Source organism: Chroicocephalus ridibundus, chromosome 2 (assembly GCF_963924245.1).
Source record: "Chroicocephalus ridibundus chromosome 2, bChrRid1.1, whole genome shotgun sequence".
Classification (NCBI taxonomy): domain Eukaryota; kingdom Metazoa; phylum Chordata; class Aves; order Charadriiformes; family Laridae; genus Chroicocephalus; species Chroicocephalus ridibundus.
In genome coordinates this window covers 123634962-123660416 of record NC_086285.1, presented here as the reverse complement: position 1 = coordinate 123660416, position 25455 = coordinate 123634962, and the positions used below count along the sequence as shown (strand labels likewise).

Sequence of the window (25455 nt, the reverse complement as noted above, 5' to 3'; positions counted from 1 at the left end):
ACCGCCACTTAGACGACCGTGCCTCCCCCCTCTGCTCGGAATGGTCTGGCCGAGGCCTACCCGCGTTTCTCGGAGCGATGCCACAGTGTGTCGTGTTCCCCCCCGGCTGGCCGTGTTGGATCCGGCCGGGGGCCGGCTCTTGCCGCCCGCTTCCGCCTCCCGCCGGTGCCGCCGCTTGCAGTGCCGGCCTGCGGTAGCATGGCTGGCGTCCAGGAGTGCCTGCTACAGCTGCACCGCTGCCTCCAGCCTGACGATGCCGCCGGCGCCGCCCTGCACGGCTACAGCCTGCTCCGCAGCCTGGGGGAGACCTGCCTCACCAGCCTGGCGGGCGGCGCGCAGGGTGCGCCCTCGGGCCCGGCCCGGCCGCGGGGGTGGCGGCGGGGACTGGGGGGAGGGGACTGGGGGGCCCTGAGGGGCGCTGAGCGGAGCCTGGAGAGGCTGGTGCCTCGCTGGTGTCTTTAAAACAGCTCCAAAATTGTCGGAGCAAGTCGAGAGGAGGGTCGTGAAGATGATCAGAGGGCTGGAGCACCTCTCCTGTGAGGACAGGCTGAGAGAGTTGGGGTTGTGCAGCCTGGAGAAGAGAAGGCTCCAGGGAGACCTTAGAGCAGCCTTCCAGTACCTAAAGGGGGCCTGCAGGAAGGATGGGGAGGGACTCTTTTATCAGGGAGTGTAATGATAGGACAAGGGGTAATGGTTTCAAACTGAAAGAAGGGAGATTTAGATGAGGTATTAGGAAGAAATTCTTTACTGTGAGGGTGGTGAGACACTGGAACAGGTTGCCCAGGGAAGTTGTGGATGCCCCATCCCTGGAAGTGTTCAAGGCCAGGCTGGATGAGGCTTTGAGCAGCCTGGTCTAGTGGGAGGTGTCCCTGTCCATGGCAGGGGGTTGGAACGAGATGATCTTTAAGGTCCCTTCCAACCCGAATCAGTCTACGAACTGCTGAGCTTAGGGAGGGCTCATCAATGTGAGGGGGATGCACGCCAGATCTCAGGTCCTGTGGGGTGTCTTTGCCCTCCCTCTGTCCTTCAGTTCTGAACACAACACCTGAGGGCTGCTGGCATGACATAAAAAGTTGATTTTGAGGGAAAGGTGGCCTCTTGCCCTAAATAACCGTTTCCCTCAGGAAAAATACTTAGGTCCGTGCCGCCCTCTGCCAGCCTGCCCCAGGTTATCTTTCCCTGGTCCCTGAGCAGGGGCAGGGGCAGGCCCCTGTGCGAGGCCAGAGGCACAGGGCCTGGGCCCGAGTCCACAGGGAGGTCAGAAGCACCGACATTAAGGGGTAGGTTTTTCTGGTGGCAGGCATCAGTCCCCTCCGAGGCGTCTTTCTGCACAGGGTGACACGCTGAGTGGTGTCCAGCTCTGCCTGCTTTAGAAAGGAAACCAACCCCCTGATGGTTTGTTCGCTTCCCCGCAGCGCTGCACCTGTCCCTGGTGTTCTCCCAAAAGCATGGCTTACTCGTCTTTATCCACAGATCCCTCGGCATCGAGGAGGTAAGTCGGTAAACTGTAGTTTTTAAAGAAGTGTTGAGATAGTGCTATATAAATAGCATATTGTGTTCTACCTGTTAAAACCAACTTTTTTTTTTTTTTTCTTACCGTGTCAGTTTCGAGATTGCAGGGAAGAAGCACTGAAGTTTCTTTGTGTCTTTATGGAAAAAGTTGGTGACAAGGTTCATCCTTATGCCTGTAATATTAAGGTGGGTAAAGGAAAATTGTTTCCTAAAGGTCTTTGCTGAATGGTTGAAACAATTCTGGTGGATCTCATACCGTAACAGATTCATAACTGTCCTTCACCCCTCCCAGTCTGCCTTTCCTATCTCTCGTGTTCTTGTTAAAGTTGAAATAGCTTGATTGACATGAAGTGTAATTAATACGACGGGGAAGTGTGGCATTGTTTCTTCAATTATAGACTTAATTTTATTAACTTATTTGTGTAGAACGTAATAGGTATTGATTTTTCTTGAAAAAAGTTATTGATATTGAAATAATAGTTATAACTTCTAATGTATATGGAGTAAATTAATAGTTTAGAAACATTTAAAATATTACACTTATAGGTGATGGTTAATTTTAAATATTGATTTTTAAAATTTTTTCCTGCAAAGTTGTTACTTTTGCAATGTATACAGAAATTGGTGGAAACTGTCTCTAAATATGAGATTCCTTGAGTCTAGATTGATGAATAATACCGCTTTGTGTAGAAATGCTTGACTACATCACTGCACTTTGATCTCAAATTAGTAGCTACATATTGTAAGGAATGATAGTACAGAGGCAGAAAATTTGTGATGTGTCCAGAAACTGCACTTCATTTGCTTGAGCTGGGATTTGTTATTATGTCAGACAGTGCTGCAATGTTGTCATTGAAGCCACTTGCAGGACTGAATATTTTTGTTGTTTTAGTCTTTGTTAAAAACCTGAAACTTGTTAGGAACAGATACTTTAAAGATGTAGATGAGTGTTATCTTTGAATTCCGTGCCCTACTTACGAGTATTATAATCTCCATTTTCTTTTCTATCTAGCAAACTTGTATTAGCGTTTATACAAAAGACAGAGCAGCAAAATGTAAAATCCCAGCGCTGGAACTTCTGATTAAGGTAAAATGCATCTTATAAATCTCTCTTTCTAGAAAAAGTAGAAAACTGTTGTTTTACTACAGTTGTGCTATATCGTGCAGAAAATCTGTAGTCTGCAGTAGCAAGAGAATAGTGACTGTGTAATATTTAGGTGTTAGTAAGAGATATGTCTTAACAATAGATTGTCTTTGATATTCCTCCGCTAGGTTGCTTAGATGTGAGCATGTCATTCCTTCATCTGCTAGAGCAAGATATGATTGTTTTGTGTGCAGTTGCAGATCTCTCTCCCAGTTTATTATGGTTCTTTAAGGAGAAATTTTGCATTTCTATTGTATTCTTACTTTAAAATTATTATGTATTAATATATAATATTATAATACAATATATTAGAGACAGCATGTGAAAGGTGTGGAGGAGGAGAAGGACTTTTTTCAGAAGTTGTATTATTGTGTGAGACAGTAGTTTCACAATATGCTTCCTTAGAATGCATTAGACCCTTGTTTTGCAAATGCTTTTGCACCTACTTAATTTTGTTTATGAGAAATAAACCTCCCTTCTGAGTTATTCTGAGTCAGTTCTTCTGTGAATTGGATTGGCTTTATAGCAGCAGGGAGAGAAATACAATATGATAAAGACTACTGCAGACTTGCTAAGCCTGTGCTCTTGTGCCTTTTTTACATACATTTACATATATAGGTATGTGTAAAAATATACTGTGTATAATTTTCATGTAGATTATATATATATAATATGTCTAATATAAATTTAAAATGACAAAATTTATATTTATACATCTATAGGAAGGTAGTTTGTTGTTAAAGCAGATTTCATGCCAATACTCTTTCCTGGACCAGTCACCTTAAATCTCTTTAATTGAATAGCATACTTCAGCTGAAGTTACACATATGAACTGTGATTTTTATTTAGACTGATTAGGTTTGGGGTAGTGATATTAATGATTTTCCTAAGTTTTCTTTTTTTTTTTAATCTATCTTAGTTGCTCCAAAGTTTACGACGTTCCTGTCTGATGGAAGAAATGAAAGTTGGGGAGATATTTAATAAATTTTATGGGGAGCTTGCCACAAAAAGTAAAGTTTCTGATACAGGTAGGCTTTACTTTTTCTGTCAATGTCCTTTGTTTTATTTACACTCAGTTTTTGTTGGATTATACCCCATGGAAACGTATAGTTGTTATTCCTATGGCAAATCTGTTTAAAAATGGTAGCTGTCATGTTTTGAGCACGTAAAATTTGTTCAGGTCTTCCAATCATGGTCATGCAGTTAGCTGTTTCTTAGCAGACTTGAGTATGCGTATGAGCTAACATGTAGGAGAAATCGTGTACTTAAATTTAGTGGCGGCAGTTCATCCACAATTTAAGCGTAGGTCTGGTTTAGGATTCCCAACGTAAGAGTATTTGTATGTCTAATCTGTTATTATTAGTCCCTGAATGCCTAAGTCCTGAAAGTAATTGAAGCTTTCTTGTTGTTAACCAATTTAACTTTGCTAGACTCTTAGATTATTATTTTTTTTCCCAGCTTCAGTGCTAGCCTGGTCTAGCTGAACCTTTGAAGTTACTCTTATGCCTGTTTTATAACTATACACTCACACCCCCCGCCCCCCCCCCCCCCCCCCCCCCCCCAACTTTGGGCCCTTAAAAGTACTCCTAGTCCCTCCAGTGGGTGCTCTTATCAAAAGCAGAGACTGCCAGTCCCTGCCAAAATTCCTGTAAACCCCAGCTCAGTTCCTAAAGCTCTTTGTAAGCTTATTCCAACCCTGGCCAGTTTTGTCCTCAGAGCTGCAGTTTTAGTACGTTAGTTCCTGCATTGGTCGTGCCTAATGTGAGCTCATTGGTTCCTGCTTTGCCTGATTATGTTATTTGTGATGTTAAGCATACTGATATGAGCTCGAGTTTGATCGTCTTGGCTAGTTCCAGCTGAAATCTTCACTTGGCAGGTGTAGTCCTCACAAAACTTGCTGTGCCTGCGTAGAACTCTTTAGTCTGAACTCAAGCTTAGAAACTTCTGCTAGCTGTTGACCTTAACCCTGATGGTGTTTAAAAGACCCAGCATAACCTCAAGGCCAACAGCAAACTTGGATTAGTGGTAAATGCTTCCTCAGTGGATATGGTCTTTATTAATTCAGTTTTCTAAGTCATGTTTAAAAAGAGTAAACGTATTTAACTTAATAATGTGAGAGGAGGATGCATATCACATTATAGTATATAGAGATATATATGTATGTACGTGATAAAGGGCTTTCTTTCCCACATGTTAATCGCCAATTAAAATTAATCCATCAGGGATGGGTTTGCGTGGTTGCAAGTTACATAGGAATAGCAATGGAAATATCAAAGTAATGGTTTCAGTAATTAATATTTAATAATATTAAATTACTTCCTAGTACTGGAGAAGATTTATGAGCTTCTGGGAGTTTTGGGAGAGGTCCAGCCTAGCGACATGATTAACAACTCTGAAAAACTATTCCGAGCTTATTTGGGAGAGCTTAAAACACAGGTATGATTGGAATTTCTTTTCCGACCCTTGTGTTGCTTTGTGGTTTTTTTTCCCTTTGATGTGTGTAGTGCTGTATGTTGGAATACTGTTGTAACTAGTACCATGTGTAGGGATTTAACTGGACGATCATAAATGCTTCCTTAAGGACTCTTAAAGTCTGTGTTCTCTGGTTCTGAGAAGTTTTCAAAGTAAAAATTCAAGGCCATCAGTGACAGTGAATTAACCAATTTGCTGTGAGAAAAGATGGCACGTTATGACCATTGCAGTAGCACCCAAGAAAAGTTATATGGCCATGCACTGGTAGTTTCTGATTTTGTCCCTACTAGCTGCAAAATCCTTGCTCTTCAGCTAACAGTTCCAACGAACTTTGCTTTCCTATATTCTGCACTTTTAAGACATTAGCATGTGCTATCTAAGTTTTGCTATGGTTGGTCTTGGTGGAGCATGTTTTATGCTTTTCAAAGGATTTCTTAAATCCCTCCCAAATTATATGAAACTTCTGAGTAGATGTTTCTGGGGACTTGTGTTCACAGAGGCGGGTGCTGATATAACTGCATTAAGTTGGAATATGTTATTTTACCTACACTTCTAGGAACTGGGAAGCCTTGGTGTGACTTTGTCTTAGCTTGAGCATAATACTTTTTTCAATTCCAACTTTTTTTAGATGACATCGTCTACAAGGGTACCCAAGCTACCTGTTGTGGCAGGATGTCTGAGGGGACTGGCTGCACTCATGTACAACTTTACCAAGTCTGTGGACGAAGGTATGTTCTTTTTCTATGTGAAAGACAGTTATACAATTTGATATATTCTAATTATTACGCAGCCAGCAAGCAGTACCATTTCTCGCTGTGAATTCAGAATGAAAATTTCCCCACTGGTAGATGGTTTATGCAGAAATAAGGCCTATCCAGCTACATGGTCCTTGTAGACTGTCTTTGTTTGGAGTGGCTTCATCGGTGTGTTTCTGTACATAAATGTTTGAAGTGCTATTTCCTAACCAGAGATTGGGCAGCTGTGAGAGCCACATTGAAGCTGGAATGCGGTTTATATGGAGCTGTATTTCCCTTAGAAGAGACATGTCTGTTAAAACACGGGTGTTCAGAAAAATCAGTGATTATAGATGTACAATTTTTTTTCAAATTTAAGAGTATTTCAGGAAAAAGCATCTCTGCCTCTTAAAATGAGACATGTAAGGCTTTCCAATATTGCTTCTTCATACCAAGCTTTGGGTAAAAATATCTTTGTTCTTCACTTTACCTCTTGGGTGTCAATAGTGAAATACTCATTATTGGATTGTTTCACAGATCCTCAGACTGCAAAGGAGATTTTTGATTTTGCAATGAAGGCAATCAACCCACAGGTAAATCTGACACGTGTTAATTGTTCTGCGTAAATGAATTAGCCCTGATGAAGAATACATCACATATGACAAACCTTTTTCTGATGTTACAGGTTGATCAGAAGCGATATGCAGTACATCTAGGTAAGGTTGTAAATTATTTCAGTTTTGCTGAGGTGGATACCACACATACAGTGGTGTCTTTTGTCTGGAGTTGTTTATTCTCTATGGGCTGTCTTTGGTCTTCTAAGCTGATTGGACAAAACTGGTGTACTTTAAGTTGGACTCTAAAGAATTAAGCATGTATTCGGTTAAACTAGGCAAGGTCTAATCAGCTTATGAACAGTAGCATTGCACTTGATGCCATTTGCCTCTCTGGAGCAGTACAAAACCCTGGTATGAGAAGGGAATCGTGGTAGGAGTAGAAATATGAGGAATGTAGCAAATTAAGATAAAAGAGAAGATGGTGGATTGTGTTAAAGGCAAAAAATAGAAAGAGAAGGGGAATTTCACTGGAAGAAGGGGGAGGAAATTTTGAACAAATTAGGTTCATGAAGAGAACGAGAAATTGGCCTGTGAAATGCAAGTGGCTTATGCACAAATTGCAAAAATGCAAGGCTTGGGTAGGGGGAACTGTGAAGGGGAAAGCCCTGTTTAAAGATGTCTGCCAAAAAAAATCATGCGGGATCTTGAAATTTCATTTATGCTTATGTCTGGGTTTGTGAAATTACCTATGTTCTGAGCTTTTTATTTGTCTGCATTGCAGTTTGGTGGAGGAGGGGACTTGGGCATATGTCCTGACCACAGAAACCTAATCCTTGTGAATTGTGTGATCAAGTATTATTACTAGTAACCAGTAGACTCCATTTCTTATTCACTGTTAATATAAATTACTTCAGAACACAGCTGTGTTTTCCATGATGGTCTACATTAAAAAAGAGGATTTTGAAGAGTTGTTTTTGTGCATAAGTTCTTAATAATTCGATACTGATACTGTAATGGCTAGAAGAAAACATTTTGTACCCTCCAGTCATGGTGCATATGCTTACCTAAAGTCTTAATGTGTGCTTTTATAGTCTGGTCTGTTTTTGGAAGGTGGAATATAAGTCTGGATTCTAATGAGAATTGTTTTTAAATTGCAGCTGGTTTACAGTTGTTTAGCCAGCATGCTGCTCAGTTTGGTACCTTACTCCTGGACAACTATGTCTCGCTCTTTGAAGCAATGTGTAAATGGTGTGGCCATGCAAATCAAGAGCTGAAGAAAGCCAGTCATGCTGCACTAGATTCATTCCTTAAGCAGGTATTGTAACTTCAGTGGGATCTCTGAGACTAAAGCAAAGTCAAATTTCTTGTAATAGTGAGTATACTTGGTGCTTGGAAGTTCAGTGAATCTGTTTAATAAATAATTATTTTGTTTGAAGTGCTTCGTATTACAAGCTAGGTATCTTTGAAGACTTACTGTAATTTTTTGTGGCTTTTTTCATGTTTCTGGAAATGCTGAAATCTTTGTATCTTCTTTACAGATTTCTTTAATGGTAGCTAAGGATGCGGAGCTACACAAGAGCAAGTTGCAGTTCTTCATGGAGCAGTTCTATGGAATCATCCGAAGAATGGATTCGAGCAGCAAAGAGCTGTCCATTGCCATTCGCGGATATGGGCTTTTTGCAGCAGTATGTGCAAGAAACTTACTCTGACAAAGCCTTAAAGCTTTAGAATCCTAAAAAGTATTTAAAGCTAGAATTCATATACCACTCATTTTACAATTTTACATAGCTTGCTCTATAGGGAATGCTTCTGTTTCTAGATCAAGTGTTGAACTTAATTAGCTACACTGCAAAATACATTGTGGTTGAAATTATTAAAATGCATACTGAATTTAGTGGGAGCATTTGCAGAATTGATGATTGTAGTTACTTCTGCTTGTGCACTAGTTCTGAAGTGGAAAACCAGGGGCTTTGTATACAGCTGTCACAAAGCTTAAGGATGTGCTTAATTGATTAGGTACAGACAATACCTTGTTAGCTCTGTCTGCATTTAGAAGGTAGAATCCAGGCCATGTCTGTTGTGGAAGCAGTTCAGGTATGTTTCCTACAGAGCAGGAATCTCAAGCAGAACAGCCAAAATGCACTGCTGACTGCAGGACACTAGGAGGTAATTTGTGAAACAAGTGCAAATTAAAACAAACAAACAAACAAAACAAAACCATGCTTATATATATATGTGGAGAGCAGGTATGTTTGTCAGGAAGCACCATTAAGAACCAGCTTCTGATTTTTGTCATATATTTTTGGAATATAACAATAACGTTATATAAAGAAAGGGTCGTGTTTATGTATCTGCAACCTATGTGCTTGATGGTGGTACCCAAACTTTTATATAACAGAACGCGAGATGTTCCTTTTTTTTTTTTTTTTTTGCCTCTCTCAAAGCAAAGATTAGGTTAAATAAAGGTTCTTTAGAGAAGATTAGGAAATGTGATAGAATAGCTGATTGCTAGCTGAATTTTTTCCATTTTGCTACCTTTTGAGCAGAGCGCATTTGTTTTGTAGAATTTTCAATATGCTTTGTTGAAACCTAGTCTTCCTCTTCTATGATATGAGCTAGAAAGGAATTGAGTTAAAGGTATCGTTTCCAGAAAAAATGAAGTATTTCAAATTTCTGAGAGAACCTTGTTAAAAATATCTGTTGTGGAATACAAGAATTAATTAAAATTCCATAATGTAGATACACACATAGGATAATACTGCAAATTATAATAGGAAAAGGGGATCTTAATGCTCCAATGCCTATAAATCTTTAATATGTTAAGACACACTAATAGTTTTTAGCCTGTTTAGAATAAATCTTGTCCAAGCATCAGATGCTAGGTTGTGAGGAAGCAGAGCCTTGCTGCTGCTGCAAATAGTGACCTTAGCTGGAACACAGGATCACTAATTGATTTAGTTTCAAGGCAGAATATTTCTTTTACTGTCTAATCACTAACATAATTTTAATGTAATACTTGCAGTTCTACAAATGATAAATGGTTAGTCTTAATTTTGTCAGTATGTTTTTAGGCATATTAGATTCAACCTTCAGCCTAACTATCATATTCTGTCGTTATCTAAATCAGTCCATTCTTTCTCCATGGTCAGTTCCCTTCTAGAGGTCTTGCCTGTGACATGTTTCCTTTACCACGAAGAGTGCTTTTTATCCTAGATCATGCTAAATACTGTGATTTACAAATCGTTCTATAGAAACCTGTATGTATTATTACCTACTGTCTAGTACTGTTTGGGATGCTTTCTGCTTGTTCATTAGTTTAGGAGTAGTCTTTATCCTCTGTTTCGAGAGATCCCAGCACAATAAAAGTTCAGAATTTGGGCTGCTGGGTTAAATGTTAAATAGTAGTAGCCTGTGAATGATAATTGGTTAAACCATTAAGGTTTAATCCTAACCCTTTAGCCAAAAATTAAGGTAAGCCACTTACTAACTTAATGCAGCTAGGTCAAAATATGAGTGAGTATTAGCAACCATAATGCCATATTTAAGATATTTACAGTGATACTTACAGCCCAACTCCATGCTTTTCAGGCTGAATTTGAAATCGTGCCACTGAAAGTTCAAGTATTCTTACAGTAAATTACACTGCGTCAGTGAACTATTGTTTTAGTTCATTGCAGGTACCATGTTTCTCGTACGTGTAGCAAGTAGAATACTTACTTAGTTCGTTCAGATGTATTGAGTTCCTGGCAAAATTTAAAAAATTATAAAAGATTATTCTTATTATGATTCAGTGAAGACTTGGCTGGGTTTTAGCGCTACAGAATGTGTTTGCTTGACTGTACAAAGCTGCTAAATCAGTATTTTATTTTTTCTCTGTAAGCCCTGTAAAGCTATACATTCTAAGGATGTTGACGACATGTATGTTGAGCTCCTTCAGCGTTGTAAGCAAATGTACCTCACAGAAGCGGAAACAATGGATGACCATCTGTACCAGCTACCAAGTTTCCTCCAGTCCATTGCAAGTGTGATATTCCATATAGATACAGTAAGTAGAGTATTTAAAGTACCAGTCATGTTTGGGTTTTTTTTTTTATGCAGCTACAGATATGTTAGGAGGTAGTAGCTCCAAACTTACCTATGATAGAAGGTATTTCTTTATCTGAAATACGATGACATTTATCTCCTAGGGGATGGGAAGAATATCAGGAGAATACTTTATTGGATTTTATTTGAATAAAGACAATACACAGAATATACTGAATAAAATACTACAGTGCATTGTAATGAAAACCACGATAGCCAAACGGGAATAGGATTTTATTTATTTTAGGCGAAGCTATTTATTTGGACCTAGCCTTACCCTTGTCTTTACGTGATTTATACCACTGTATTGCTGCTTTTTTTTCTGGTACTGATACTTAGCATGTTCCCTGAGGCTCCTACTTTTGTTTTCCTTTGCTGTCGGATTATACTGCTGTGTTATTATTATGTGAATTATTATGTGCGAATATACGGATTATACTGCTGTGTTATTATTGTTTAATTCAATTGGTGCTTTTCTAATAAGCTTAAGACTGGTTCCACTGAAGCACTAATCTATTCAGGAGCTACTTTCCATAATGTGTTCCAGGAAACTTTCGTATTCTGTTTGTTTGGTTTTGTTTTAGGTTTTTTTTTATATCTAAGATAAATTCATGTGCTGAGTCTTACTGTTCTCAGAGCAGGTCATGGTGTAAACTCTTGTAACAAAGCATCTTGCTGAAATAATTTAGCATAATTCTTCACATTGATACTGAATTATAATCATTATCCCTGCATGATGAGTGTTTTGGTTTTATTTCTTCTAGATTCCTGAAGTGTACACCCCAGTTCTTGAACATCTAGTTGTGCTGCAGATCAATAGCTTTCCACAATACAGTGAAAAAATGCAGTTAGTCTGTTGTAGATCTATAATAAAGGTATTCCTAGCCCTCTCAGGAAAAGGTCCAGTTCTCTGGAGTTTTATTAGCACTGTGGGTGAGTCTGATACGAACTTTGTTGTGGTTTTTGAGGGGGTTTGGTTTTTTTGGTTTGGATTTTTTTTTTCTTTAAATTTATTAACTGGTTCTAAGAAAGATTTGTGGAATAGCCATTTGGGATCAAAAATGAAGCTTTTTCCATCCTCTAATAACGGACGTTTAGGGTTCTCATTGTGTTGTTATTCAATATCCATTGTTAAAACACTTAAGGAGTACATTTTACAACAGATGACAGAGTGGTTATCATCAAGGGCAGGAGAATATATTTTTGTGTTAATCTGTTTAAATGTAAGACTTATGTTCCTGCTTTGAAGGAATGTGGGGAGTAGGGGATTTCACAGAAAACTGTATAAAAATCAGTTCAGTTACCCGTACAAATATTACAGAAAGTAGGGTGAGTGTCATCTCTATTAGAAAGGCCATCTTTTTATTTGGCAATCTTTTTAATTTTATTTATCTGGAGTTTGTACATAGTAAAAATGAAAATTCCAAATATGCGGTTAGTCAGATACAGTCCTGCAAATGTAATAATGGATGCGTAACTGACAATTCTAGTAGCTTCCAGCATGCTGACATTTCATTATAATAAATATTTTTAGTTTCTTTGTTATTTACAGTGGCTTTTCAGTATTGCTGTGGCATTTTCATTGTTTTCCATGTTCTCCATTTGGGATGTGGTGCACCCAAGCACCATGCTGGAATGGAGATCCTAAGGCCATGCCTGTGAGAGTCTCTGGGAGTTGTTGCCTTTTTCAGTACGGGCATTATCAATTTGTCATCAATGCATTCAGACTCAGGAAAAAGTCAAAGCAGTCTTGAGAAGAGTAGTAAGAAGCAAGTTCAAAATTGGTTCCCTGTGAAACATCGTAGTTATGGCTCTGCTTTTGTCTATATTTGTCCTTAAAGAACAAGTGTTCTTTTGCCTCTCCCTCATCATGACAGAATGTAGAAAACAGAAGACTGATTTAATTAATTGCTAATGTAATGAGTGATATGGATGCTGTGCCTTTTGAAGTCTGTTCAGGCAATTATTTTTTTTTTTTTGTTTCAGTGCATCAGGGATTAATCAGAATCTTCTCCAAGCCAATCACATTTTCAAAGGTAAAATAACTGTTTAAGCATGTTTATTTCATCTAGATTGCTAGAGTATACGTTCCAGTTTTTGAAGATCTAGTCCCGTAAACAGAGGAAGGCCCAAAGAAGCAAAAACAGCACCATCTATTTTGAGTTGTGGCTCAGTTGCTGTTAGTCTCTGGTCCCTGCATCTACTCAGCATAATGAGGATGTGCCTCTTGTACTAGGTGAAAAAAATAACATGAAGTAGACTTTTGTTCTCTGCAGTTCTTGTTTGCTTGGGTTGTCTGTAACAAAGTATGTTGTACTTAAGGTCATCTGTCTTTCTTCCAGGTTAACAAATTTTGGACACTTTAAAAGTTCTACTGAATGTTTGTATTAAGGGACAATTGTAAGCTTTTTAATCCTGTGCAGCAGGATAACTATAGAGTTTCTCAAATAACTGACCACTGGAAGGAGAAGAGCTTTAGAGATTTTTGAAAGGAGCTGGTTGTTTTGTGCTCTTTTCGGATTGGCAAAATGAGAAAGCTAAACATTTCCAGTTTCTACCTGCAGAAGTAATTTTACATTGTGTTTTGGCTTGAATCAGGTAGTTACATACGCAGTGTTTCTGAAAAATATTGTGTCCTTTCAGGATTTTTTTGGAAAAGAAACCTCTGGATCGGAAGACTCACGTGAAACTGGAGAGGTTGGGACAGGGAGATGGAAAGTACCAACATATAAGGACTATCTGTTCCTCTTTAGAAGTCTACTGAATTGTGACACAATGAAGGTAAAAGCATAGTTAACATGGAAATACAAAAGGAAAAAATAATTCTGAGTCTTACTGTTGCTTTTCTAACCCTAGACTTTTTCCAAATATCATGCTGCAGAAGAGCTTTTTCCTGGATTTGGTTGGAATCTGTGGTTAACGAATTAATTAAACAGGAATGAATTTAGACTGACATAGCTGGGGAACGTCTAAAGCCGAATTCTCGGAATCATTCAAATCTTAGTTTGTAAATTCAAGAAATAATTCTCATTGGTGTTTTGAAATGTGAACTTTTTCCTTCTACAAAGGAATGTGGCTTTGAAGATGAAAACTTTCTTACTGCAAATTCACCACTGCAGTCCCTGAATCGCTTGCTGTATGATGAACTTATAAAATCTATTTTGAAGATTATTGAGAAGTTGGACCTGACTGTTCAGAAACTGGATGTTAATGAACAGGTGAGACCTGATGACTTGTCCGTTACTTTCTGCTGTTGTAGAGGAACCAAAATCGCATTCCCTGCTTTGTGTTCATTATGCTTATATACCTCCTCATAGTATCCTTGAAGTAAGGTTTATACTAGTCAAAATGTTTTACTTCATGTTTCTGGATATTGCATTGCAGTGTTAGGAGATGGGAACATTAGAATCAGAAGAACTTCGTAGATTCTGTGATGCCTACTCTGGCACCTAGTAGTTTCTGTTTTTCTAGTGGCTTTTACCTTATGATCAAGCATCCCATATTATTTCTTTGAAGTATTGATGTGTCAGTTAGTCATTTGTCGATGTCCGACTAGCAAGTAGCACCTAGAAAAAGAGGAGGAGACTGTTTATCTGGAAAGAAGGCCTAAATGCTTTCTGTGTTGTCACAGGCTCAGTGTTCTTGCTTCAATATTTATTTTCAGGATGAAAATGAAACTGACAGTGTTTTGGTTGGTCCTACTTCTGACCCTGCTTCAAACCTTCAGCCAACGAAGCCAACAGACTTTATTGCCTTTATAAATCTGGTGGAATTTTGCAGGTATTAGTATGTTTTTATGTAGTTTGGAAATTACAAAATTATTGGAAGAAATTTAAAGTGAGATTTACTTAAGGTGCCTGTTTCTGACTTTATGATGATGTACTGTATTTCAAAATGCACAATGTGATTAGCAGGGAGACAGTAAGTGTGTTTCAGACATCTGGGTCATAGGTAAAAACATCCTAGCTCATCGGCTCAGTTCTTCTAAAGAGTACAGGAAACAAGTAATTCTGTTACTTGGGTGTAATTGTCTTTCAGTATATGTTGTAAGTTTTAGTATTATACTGGCCATATATACAAAATGCTTCAGAGACCAGGAATACAGTCTTCATAGTCGTATGGGGCATTAAGTGAAAGGTACAGCGTTGTTTGCCTGTGGAGGTCCAGTTGATTTTCCCTAGCAATACTGCAGTCTCAGTAATTAAATGTGCTATGTGAGTATGTGTGTTTGTATAAATTTAATAACGAGATGTAATGAGGAAGAAATGGCTTTGCACTGTTAAGCAAAATAAGAATCTTTCAATGCTTGTGTGAGAAGGCAGCATGTAATTATTCCCTCACTGTCTGTGGAGCTGCTCTGTTATAGCAATGCGTCTTTTTTTTTGTACTGACTTGAAAATTTGAAGGGGAAAAAAAAATTATTCAGTTTCTTTTTCCTTGTTTCTTTTATCTTTTTTTCCCTTTCCCCACCCCCACCCTCCTTATGTTTTCTGTGCATCTGTTTTAGAGAGATACTTCCAGAGAAGCATGTTGAATACTTTAACCCTTGGGTGTATTCCTTTGGTTATGAGCTTGTTATACATTCAACGAGACTACCTCTTATTAGTGGATTCTACAAGCTGCTTTCTGTTACTATGAAAATTGCCAAGAAAATAAAATATTTTGAGGTGAGATCTCTGTTTCCCAATGGAAGGGCAACATGTTGCATGAATGATGATGCAGTTCTTATATATAGTCTTTTATGCGCTATGGAAAATAGATCATCGAAACTGTTACCAAATTGTTTCAAATGTTTATAGCATCCTATGCCTCCGTAGTTATAAGCACATAGAAAGTCAACATTTAGACTAGAAGCCAAGTTTCTGAAGAGACACCATCCATGCGTAATGGTCTTTCCAAAATCCTGAGCTGAGTAAACAGAGGGTTGGGGATTCTTGCAGTGCAGACAGTACAGAAGATGGCTTGAGTATCAGAAACAATCTAGCCAGAACAGCAGAGGTACGTATGGGTTAATTACTCAACTTCTGGGGTATACTTGTATTCTGCTCGCTGATTTCCACAGGAAATAGGTTGCTCTGTTAGTGGATGCACTGTTTGCAGCATGGAAGCTATTGTAAAGTGGCAGCGCTCCATCCCACGTGTGTAGCACACCATAGAGCCTAGAACTGTCCCTGCCACTGCTGTTGACGGCACCAAATGAAGAAAATCTGGGAACTCATTGGTGTAGATGCTTGTACTGTAGAGACTGTTGTGAGTTGCCCTTTTCTTATTCTGCCAGTGTTCTTGCCGCATGGACATCCACTGTTAGGGATTTTTTTTTTTTGATGGTTTGTTAGATGGGAGATGTCAGGGTTTCAGCTGGGATGAAGCTGACTTTCTTACTAGCAGCTGATATAGTGCTATGTTTTGGATTTGGGGTGAGAAATAGTGTTGGTAAAACACTGATGTTTTGTGTGTTTGTTATACAATCAGGGCCTTTTCTGCTTCTCGTACCGTCCTGCCGGTGAGCAGGCTGGGAGCACACAAGAAACTGGGAGGGGACACAGACGGAACAGCTGACCCCAAATGACCAAAGGGATATTCCGTACAATATGACGTTGTGCTCAGCAGTAAAACTAGGGTGAAGAAGGAGAAAGGGAGGGAAGTTCGGAGTTAGGGTGCTTGTTTTCCGAAGTAACAGTTATGTGTGATGGAGCTCTGCTTTCCTGGAGATGGCTGAACATCTGCCTGCTGATGGGAAGCAGTGAATGAATTCCTTGTTTTGCTTTGCATGCATGCATTACGTTTGCTCTAGCTATTAAACTGTCTTTATCTGAACCCATGAGTTTTTTCTCACTTTTACTCTTCCGAATCTCTCCCCCATCCAAACTGAGGGGAGTAAGCAAGAGGATGCGTGGTCCTAGTTGCTGGCTGGGGTTAAACAATGACAGAGGGCAAGGAGAAAATTAAGCCATTGAAAAGATGTTTTTCAGTCCTATGTATCTTGCTTATTTGGGTAGTATTCCGAAAAGTTGACCCTCGAGGCACAGTATTAATGTTAATTATTAAAATTAAACTTTAAGAGAGCAAACCTACATGTCAAGTTTTCACTGATGCCAGTTTCATATTGGACAGTGATGTATATATTCTGAGTTGAACTTATGCTTCATGTTCATACTGTGTACTACGTTTTTCTAATACTGTTGTCTTGTGTTTTCTGTTTGGTAGGGTGTCAGTCCAAGGAGTCTCAGAAAATGTTCTGAAGACCCAGAAAAGAAGTCTTGCTTTGCCCTGTTTGTAAAGTTTGGAAAAGAGGTAAGTGATTTTGCTGGCTATCTTTCTTAGTTTGAATATAAAAATACATGACTCAGTCAAAGTTATCTCCTGACAAATCTTGCATATATAATAGAAATATTCCAGATCTTTGAATTATGCAACATAGTGGAGGTTTAAGATCTTTTTTTTTTTTCTGTTTTTTACTTAATGTCAGAAGAGGTCTGTTGCTCACCTATTCATGTACAATTAAGAAATAACTGTATAATTGTGCGTTAAATACTTTCTGGTAACCGTCTGCATGTGAATGAGATTCCAGTATTGGTTTTGAGTTGTTTGTTTTACATGGATATTGATATAGCTAAATCAAGATCTTAAAAAGTTTATGATTATTCTTGACCTATTTATCTGAATTTTAGGTTGCAGCAAAAGTGAAACAGTATAAGGATGAGTTGTTGGCATCCTGTCTGAATTTTTTGCTCTCTTTACCACATGACATCATCATGCTTGATATCAAAGCTTATATTCCTGCGCTGCAGGTGGGTCAAAGCGGGGTATAGCTAACACTCTTTTTTCTAAAACATGTACAAAAATTCTGGAGCAAAGTTAGTATCCTGTTGAGCAAGCCTTCAGTGAGATAGAATGCAAATGACTTGACTTTTTGGATAAACAAGTAAATTGTTAGAATGTGCTTTTGCACTAAGCTGACTCTCTTAGTGCCTGTGTTGCAATATAATGTATATCTCCTGTGCTGATCTTGAGTGAGATGTTAAGCAGACAAGTTATTAAGAATGAAGATGTATTATATGCTGAAAGCTTTCAAATATGGGTGGTTTTTTTTACCTTTAAACAACAGCAGTCAATAAAAATGAAAGACTGATAGTTTTATATTTGACGCATAGAACGCATTTAAGCTGGGCCTTAGCTGTACCCCAATGGCTGATCTGGGACTGGATGCTTTGGAAGACTGGTCAGCTCACATCCCCAGACATATAATGCAACCTTACTACAAGGATGTTCTGCCTCTTCTTGATGGTTATTTGAAAAGCTCTACATCTACAGGTACCTACAGGCAAAAAATTGTTAGTCTTGAGGGAGAGGAAACTAATTTTTATGTAGTTACATCTAGAGATACGAATGTGACATACTTCTCGTCTATATTGTGTGCTTCCTGCGGTTGGAACAATATAACTTCTCTTACACACCAAAATTTACCTTTTTCTTAAACTATAATTTGTTTGCTGCTGCTGAACAGTCACTAATTGTAGCCATTTCATATGCCACTTCTCTGTGATTTGTCTTTTGTATCCTTAAATCAGCTTGGTTTTCACTAATAGAGACTTATTTTCCTTAATAAAGATTTTAAGTGAAAGAATAATTGTCACATCTTAAAAATAAAAATGGGCAAAACCAGGGTGGGTTTTTTTAAGGAAACTATGCATAGGTCCATGAGGTGCAGGTACTAATATTAATACACAGGTTTTTTTGTTCATCAGCTGAATCCCAGAATAATTGGGAAGTAAGGAAACTTTCTCGAGCAGCCCAGAAGGGATATAATAAAGTTGTGATACAGCGTTTAAGAAAAGCAAAGACTTTTTCATTGGTAAGAACACTGTTTCTTTTTAGAGTTAAATGTGACTTAATCAATCCACACTGTTTCTCTTCCTTCTTTGGGTATATACGTTTTATCTGAGGGTTATTTCTGCTTTAGATCGGTTCAATGAATCCCATTCTACAGTGTGGCTCGAAAAGCTGTTAAGTCTGCACAGCTGGAAAGATGTCGTATTCTAGGAGTCAGCATCACTGCTAGACTGATATATTAGGGAAACAAAAATTTAACTCCTACACCTAAAATCAGGTCCCAGCTCAGCAGTGGTGCCATGTGCAAATACCATTTTGTGGAAGTGTAACCTTTTTTTTTTTTTTTTTTTTTTTTTAAAATATCTTGTGGATAGGTTCCTAGTCTTAGATGTCAAACATACTGATTATTTTGACTAGGGCTTCTCAAGTAGCTCAAAATAAGTGTAGTTTTATTTGTATGTTCCAGTGTGCAAACTGACTTAGAATAAACATTTTTTTTAGGTGTGAAACTAATAGTTACTCTCATATATACATATATAAAAATATATATATATAAACCTCTTTCCAACCTAGTGGTCTTTAAAAAAAAAATGAGTAAATTTTACATCCCATAAAGGCTGCTTATGAAAATCAATTGGCTGCTTACATATAGGTACAGGATCTAGACTTTAAGTTCTGGGATCAAAGCAAATGAAAAAGAGTAATTTTTACTTCAGATTTCTTTCCACTTTTCAGACTATTATGTTATTCTGTAGGTATGTGTTACCTGTGATGATAAAATTTTAACCTTTACTTGAGAAACAGGGCTTTCAATTGCTTAAAATGTGATGAAAATGCTTTCTGGTCTTCCCCTCTTCTGCATGTTGAACCAAAACTGTTCTCTTGTTTGATGCGGTTCTTCCCCACACGTTCTTCATTTTACCTTCTTCATCCGTACATTAATAAGTGCCATAAACCCTTCATTTACTATATAAACCAACTTATTTCTGTATAGTAACTCTTCCTTCACTAATATAAATCTGTTGAATTATTTAGGATGACAGTCCCTCCTTGGAAGCAGTAAGGACTAGAGTGGCACGCCTTCTTGGATCTTTGGGAGGGCAGATCAACCACAACTTAATTACAGGTGCGTGCCCTATCAGTGTAAATAAAAATATTTACATGCCTCTGCTGTCTCTCTTGAAAGTTGATTTCAGTGAAGTCTCAACATCACTTTCACTTTATGAGAATGCATGAGCTTTTTAAGGAAAGCTATTTTTTGTTGCGCTCATTTAAAACAAGATTGCTTTTTTTCAGTTCTGGAGTTTAGGAGAGCAAAGTATTTACTAACTTACAATGGAATGCAGAAAGTGTGTAGAAAACTTCCATTAAAGGCAAAAAATTATATACATCTTTGTTTATGGTTTTATTTATTCCCTTCCTTCACCCTCTGTCTGCAAAGCCATTTTAAAACTTTGCCTCAGTTTGTAGCTCTTTAGTGCTTGTTTCCACCTTTTTACTACAATGTTCTACAATTGTGCAAGTCTTGGCAAGTTCACTTATTCATTTGTGAGTTTAAGGTGCACCATGCCTTTAGTATGTCCAGGTAGTAGAGCTCCATTTGAGTGCCTCCTCAAAAAAAAAAAAAAATGTATGCTCTTCACTGTTCAGTGTGTGAATAAGCTTTATAATTTAATTATTAAATATCATAAAATCTAACTAAAACAAAAATGGAAAAGCATAGCGTTAAGTACCTGGCCATAAGATTTAAGGGATAAATTCAGCACAAAATTTAGTCAGTCTAAAAACTAATCTCATCCTATAGAAGTTTTGTTCCTTTCATTTAGTGCTTACGCTTGCTTTTACTGCCTTTACAATAAATTTTCTTTCTGCCAAGTACTTCTCTGTTGCTATTCAGAAATACTGTGTGAAGGGAGCATTATTCTCTGGAAATTAAATGCAAAGCGCGGTCAGACTTTGTTCACCAAATTAACAGATACAGGACTATAGGGAGAGAAGGGAGTTTTCCTTGGAGGATGCAGCCATAAATGGAGTTGTTTCCTGTGCAACTGCAGGAGCCTGTATGTTGGATCTTCTTGTCTGATCTGATCTTCAAGCATTGTTTATAACAGTAGAAGACAAAAGTTGCCTTATTGGTTGTCTTATTGGACATCTTAAAGAAGTATTTTAAATAACTGTGATTCAGTATCTTTATAATTGTCTCCAAACTTACCTGTATTGAAACTGGAGGCTGCTGCGGTTGTCTCCTGAAATGTCTGAGATTATTTTTTCCATGTCGCGGCTAAACGTGTGTTCAGATGTGCAAATAAAACCAGCCTTCTAACATACTTCTGGTACTTGTAACATCCAATAATTTATAAAACGTTAAAATTTTATGTCAATCTAACTGAAGTTGAAAGGTTACAGATTTTTTGACTGAACTATGGAAATACTTCCTCTATGTTTGTTATAGAAAGCTTATTTTTTGTTCTGGTCTTTTTCAAATGCATTAGCTACCTCTGCAGAAGACATGATGAAGAAATGTGTATCCTGGGACACTGAGAAGCGCCTTAGCTTTGCTGTACCGTTTGCAGATATGAAGCCTGTCATCTACTTGGATTCATTCTTGCCTCGTGTGACTGAACTGGCTCTTTCTGCAAGTGACAGACAAACAAAAGTATTGATGTTTTTTCTGCATCTTTTTTTATGCTAGCTGATAAGTACTGCATAAAATAGTATCTTCCTTGTTAGGAAAGACATGTTTTAATTAATTCATTGGTAGCAATGTGCTGCTTTGATGCTCTTTCATTATGAGGTTATTCTAGGCGTTTAAAAACGGAAGAGCAGAAATTGCTATAAGCTCTGTCGGACACCATTGTGCTTTGAGAGTTAGACTTGACATGGAAATGAAAATTTTAAGCTAATTGATCTTCAGTGTTGTTTGGCCTCCTTCTCGTGCCTAGCCCATGAGCTTGTGGGCCTGGTCCAGCAGAGCAGTTAAACAAATATTTTGCTGCTTTGCTATATTGGGATGTTGATATCCAAAGACGGTCCAGAATGGAGGTTGTCCTTGAACACACGATAATGGGTGACTTACGCGGTGATGATTTTTCTCCAGCTAAATAGTGGCTGCCCATGATAGAGACTAAAACACAAGGACAAAGGCCAGTTGGAACATGTGTAAATTATTTCTGTGGACATAATCTGTTCCTGGAGCAGTGATTTAGCATAGATTGGAATGTTTTCTCAAGTACATCCTTTCTTTTGACTCATTCTCTCCTGACTACAATTTTGTCTTCTCTGTGAAAGTAATGGATGCATAACCAAAGGGATTTTTAAATTTCAGGTTGCAGCATGCGAGCTGCTACATAGCATAGTCACGTATATGTTGGGGAAAGCATCTCAGATGCCAGAAGGACGTCAGGGTCCCCCACCCATGTATCAGTTACATAAGCGAATATTTCCAGTACTGCTTCGTCTTGCTTGTGACGTAGACCAGGTAAACAGATTCATTTATAAGCGTTTTAGCTTGTTTAGAATACATCTGAATTCGGGAATGAATGTATAATTTTATGTGGAAGTTATCCTGTTAGAAGTTATCCTGACATGTTGCCTTTTTGTATGCTGAAATTCTATTTTAGGGATAGTTTTTCGGGATTTTGCAGGGGGGGAGGGAAGGGAAGGGGGGATGTAGACCTTTTCAAAGACTTCAATAATAGAGCGTAATTCAGAGTAACTCAGAGGAATGTACAAATACGTGAGGATTTCAAGATTGAAGATCCATTCCAAGAGTTTGTGGTGGTAGCTGTTCTTTACTGCTGTATTTAATTTCCATATTTTTCTTTTCCTGTAATAAGTTAATATGAGATGAAATTGATCATGTCGGTATTGAATGAGTTCAAAGCTACAATCCACAAGAAAAGCATTTGGGAGAGAATTTGTAGCTGTCTCATTGATACCTAATGATGATATATTTAATTCAAACATCTGAACTTGGTATTTCTCCTCCTTTACACAAAACAGAATAGACACATAGGTTCACCTCCACTGAAACGACAGGTCTTGTGCCTTTTCAAACTGCTGTTTGGACCCAGCTGTCCAGATTCTATTTTTAGACCAAAGAGATTTGTGTCTGTTAAAATATACAGGAAACTACGTTACCAATTTAAGTGAAACCCTTTTTGCTGGCATATGGCTGAATGTAAACTATAGGTAAATGATGTCTGGCTTGGTCCAAACCAATGCATACAGGCATACACGCTGTATTACAAGCAAGTCTATTTAATGGTTCTTTCCTTTATGTTACCATAGGACAGTAGTTGATCAGGTTGACTTACAGGTAGAATTGTTGAAATCCAGCAAGTTAGAATAATGTATATGGTAAAGATTAAGAGAGATTTTAGATCAAAATACAACTTAAAACCAAACTTCCCTGTTTCCCTGGCTGTATATTGGCATTTCAGTCCATAGCATGCAATGTTTTTTTTGTCTATCTCAGAGGGTCTTACTGAAAGTAGGCTTGCAGATCATTTAAGACCCGTTGAATAGAAAGCAGCTAGCCAGATTTTTTAATTTTCTTTTAAATCCTTGATATGGAAATGTAATATGAAGCGGATTATTAATTTTATAGACCTTTTTTGAAATAAGAGGGGTTTTTTGGTTATTACATATTTTGAATAGCAAAATAGCATAGAAATATAGTAATCCTAGAAATGTAGTTGGCTTTTGCTCTTTTCAGGTAACAAGACAGTTGTATGAGCCTTTAGTCATGCAACTCATTCACTGGTTTACAAACAACAAAAAATTTGAGAGTCAAGATACGGTGGTGTTCCTGGAAGCTATCTTGGTAGGTCATAATTCTTTTTTTTTTCTGTGCCATATGACTTTATTTTTGAACTAGCATTATTTTACTACTGAAAGAACCAGGAGCACATAAACAGATGTACTGGCTCCTTATTTGTCTGAAAGAAGGAAAGCAGATTATCGATTTTTGTGATCTTTTAATGTTTCCTAACTGACACTTTGATGATGGAGTTCTCTATTTCTTTGACGGTCTCAAAACACAGGTAGTGTCTTTAGGGTGCTTATGGGATTAATGAAACACTATTTTTATCATCAGTGTATACAAGGAAATACTGAAATACATAATATTTCTCGCCCCATTCTCAATGAAAGTTTCTTTTGATGTGTGCTTAATCTTCCTCTAAGCTTATTTGCTTTCACCAGGCGCAAAAGTTTTAAATTTAAAACTGGCTTTTGCACTGACCTGAAGTGGATGGAGGGAAGATAGATCAGGAGGTTTTGCAGTACTTCTCATAAATTAAAATCAGTGTTGCCACACCATTTCTAAAGCAGAGGAAACTGGGTCATCGGAAAATGAAGTGATTTACACAAGGCTTTTACACTGTTAAGTAGCTGAGATGGGAATAGAAATCCAGATCTTTGAGGCATAATCCAGTGCTGTGAGGGCTGGAAATGCTGCCCCTTCCCTTGGACAGCAATAATTTCATGGCTTTCTTGCTTCTGGGAAAGTACGTTTTTTTAACTTACAAATAATACTGTGTAAATAAGCTGCTCTAGTAACCGCAGTGAGACCATGTGTTGGTGGGGTTTTTTTCTTTCTTGTAATGAAATAATGTTGTGTAATTTCAGAGTGGCATAGTGGATCCAGTTGACAGCACTTTGAGAGATTTCTGTGGTCAATGTGTACGTGAATTTTTGAAATGGTCTATTAAGCAGACAACACCGAGACAGCAGGAGAAAAGCCCAGCAAACACCAAGTCTCTTTTTAAACGGTTGTATAGTCTTGCTCTTCATCCCAGTGCTTTCAAGAGACTGGGTGCAGCACTTGCTTTTAACAATATCTACAGAGAATTCAGGTGAGCAAACAGAGCTCAGAACAGTAGCTAACTTGGACTAAAGGTTCAAGGACGTAAAAAGAATTGAATGTAGAACTCAAATAGTCGTCCACTGGCACTCATTCTATTAATGAATACAATAGCTGTAAAACTGAGTTACTCAGATTATTAATTTTTAATTATATTTTTGTAGTTCAAGCTTTCTGTAAGTGGAGAGTGTAGAAGTTTAAATTTCTATCACAAGTTTATGGGAAGTTACTTAGGCCTTTTAAACATGGTCAGTGAATCTTCATTGCTATGCGTTTAGAGTGGTTTGGATGTATTTTTTTTTCGTACAAACATTTTGTGTAGCTTATCTCTATAGTATTTGAATTTGGTTTTTAATTAGCATTTCACGTTCAGTGCTTCTTCTGCTCATGTTTCTCATCATATTTATTCCTGATTTTTAAAGGGAAGAAAATTCTCTGGTGGAACAGTTTGTATTTGAAGCATTGGTTGTATTTCTGGAAAGTCTAGCCTTAACCCATACAGATGAGAAATCATTAGGTAAGCTATAATTAATTAACTGTGAAATGAAGAAAAAAGCCATCTTGTTGAATCTTGGATTAAAAAAGAAAAACTAAACCAAACCTTGAATCCATAACTGGAGGAAAAGTAAATGTGCTTACTTTTGCAACAAAGTAAGGTTTATTTTTCATTACTGTTAGAGAGGTCATTTGATATCTGGTTAGGAACTCTTTGAATCAACTCCTTGCAACATATAAAGGTGGAAGATTTTGTGCTCAAGAGAAAGAACCTTTTCACACTTAAAACAATTTACAGTTTTATAGTTAAACTAAAAATGCTAGTGGTGCTTTTGATTTGAGTTCTGATTTTGCAGTTACACACTGTAAAAATGTAGCTTGATGAGAAGCTTGAAGTCTACTCTTTTGTAACAAACAAAATGCTTGAAAAATTGGCATTTCTTTATGTTCTGTGGAAGATTTCCACAATTTTGTAGTATCCTTTCCTGTTTGCCTTGTCATTCTTCTCTACAACAGTATGTAGCTGTGTGAAGAATCTGTCACCTCTTCCACAATAAGGATGATTCTTCAGTAAACTTGCTTTTCTCTACTTTTTTTTCATGCTCTGACTTTCATCAATTAATGGTAATTAGAACATAAAGCAAAAAACTGATGTTACAAACATTTGTTTATTTCAGAGAAACAGTTCAGGATATGACAGAAGTGGCCCTAGAAGAAATACTCTTGTGGGAAAGTTTTACAGTTTCTTTACAGTTTCCA

At 37.8% G+C, this 25455-nt stretch overlaps 1 protein-coding gene across 1 annotated transcript in view; it reads left to right on the top strand.

The window, feature by feature from the left end:
* The first annotated feature begins 165 nt into the window (after positions 1-165).
* Positions 166-25455, top strand: part of PRKDC (protein kinase, DNA-activated, catalytic subunit) — an 86184-nt gene continuing 60894 nt past the window's right edge. Inside the window, exons 1-28 of the mRNA XM_063326838.1 lie at positions 166-340; positions 1416-1492; positions 1606-1698; positions 2525-2599; positions 3576-3684; positions 4980-5092; positions 5757-5856; positions 6400-6455; positions 6548-6578; positions 7577-7734; positions 7958-8104; positions 10300-10464; positions 11267-11435; positions 12489-12538; positions 13146-13283; positions 13571-13720; positions 14167-14282; positions 15010-15169; positions 16710-16796; positions 17174-17293; positions 17657-17816; positions 18251-18357; positions 19371-19461; positions 20828-20991; positions 21661-21813; positions 23053-23160; positions 23967-24193; positions 24624-24718. Of these exons, the coding sequence (XP_063182908.1) occupies positions 199-340; positions 1416-1492; positions 1606-1698; positions 2525-2599; positions 3576-3684; positions 4980-5092; positions 5757-5856; positions 6400-6455; positions 6548-6578; positions 7577-7734; positions 7958-8104; positions 10300-10464; positions 11267-11435; positions 12489-12538; positions 13146-13283; positions 13571-13720; positions 14167-14282; positions 15010-15169; positions 16710-16796; positions 17174-17293; positions 17657-17816; positions 18251-18357; positions 19371-19461; positions 20828-20991; positions 21661-21813; positions 23053-23160; positions 23967-24193; positions 24624-24718 (3361 nt within the window). The 5' untranslated portion in view covers positions 166-198. The remainder of the gene's footprint in view (positions 341-1415; positions 1493-1605; positions 1699-2524; positions 2600-3575; positions 3685-4979; positions 5093-5756; positions 5857-6399; positions 6456-6547; positions 6579-7576; positions 7735-7957; positions 8105-10299; positions 10465-11266; positions 11436-12488; positions 12539-13145; positions 13284-13570; positions 13721-14166; positions 14283-15009; positions 15170-16709; positions 16797-17173; positions 17294-17656; positions 17817-18250; positions 18358-19370; positions 19462-20827; positions 20992-21660; positions 21814-23052; positions 23161-23966; positions 24194-24623; positions 24719-25455) is intronic.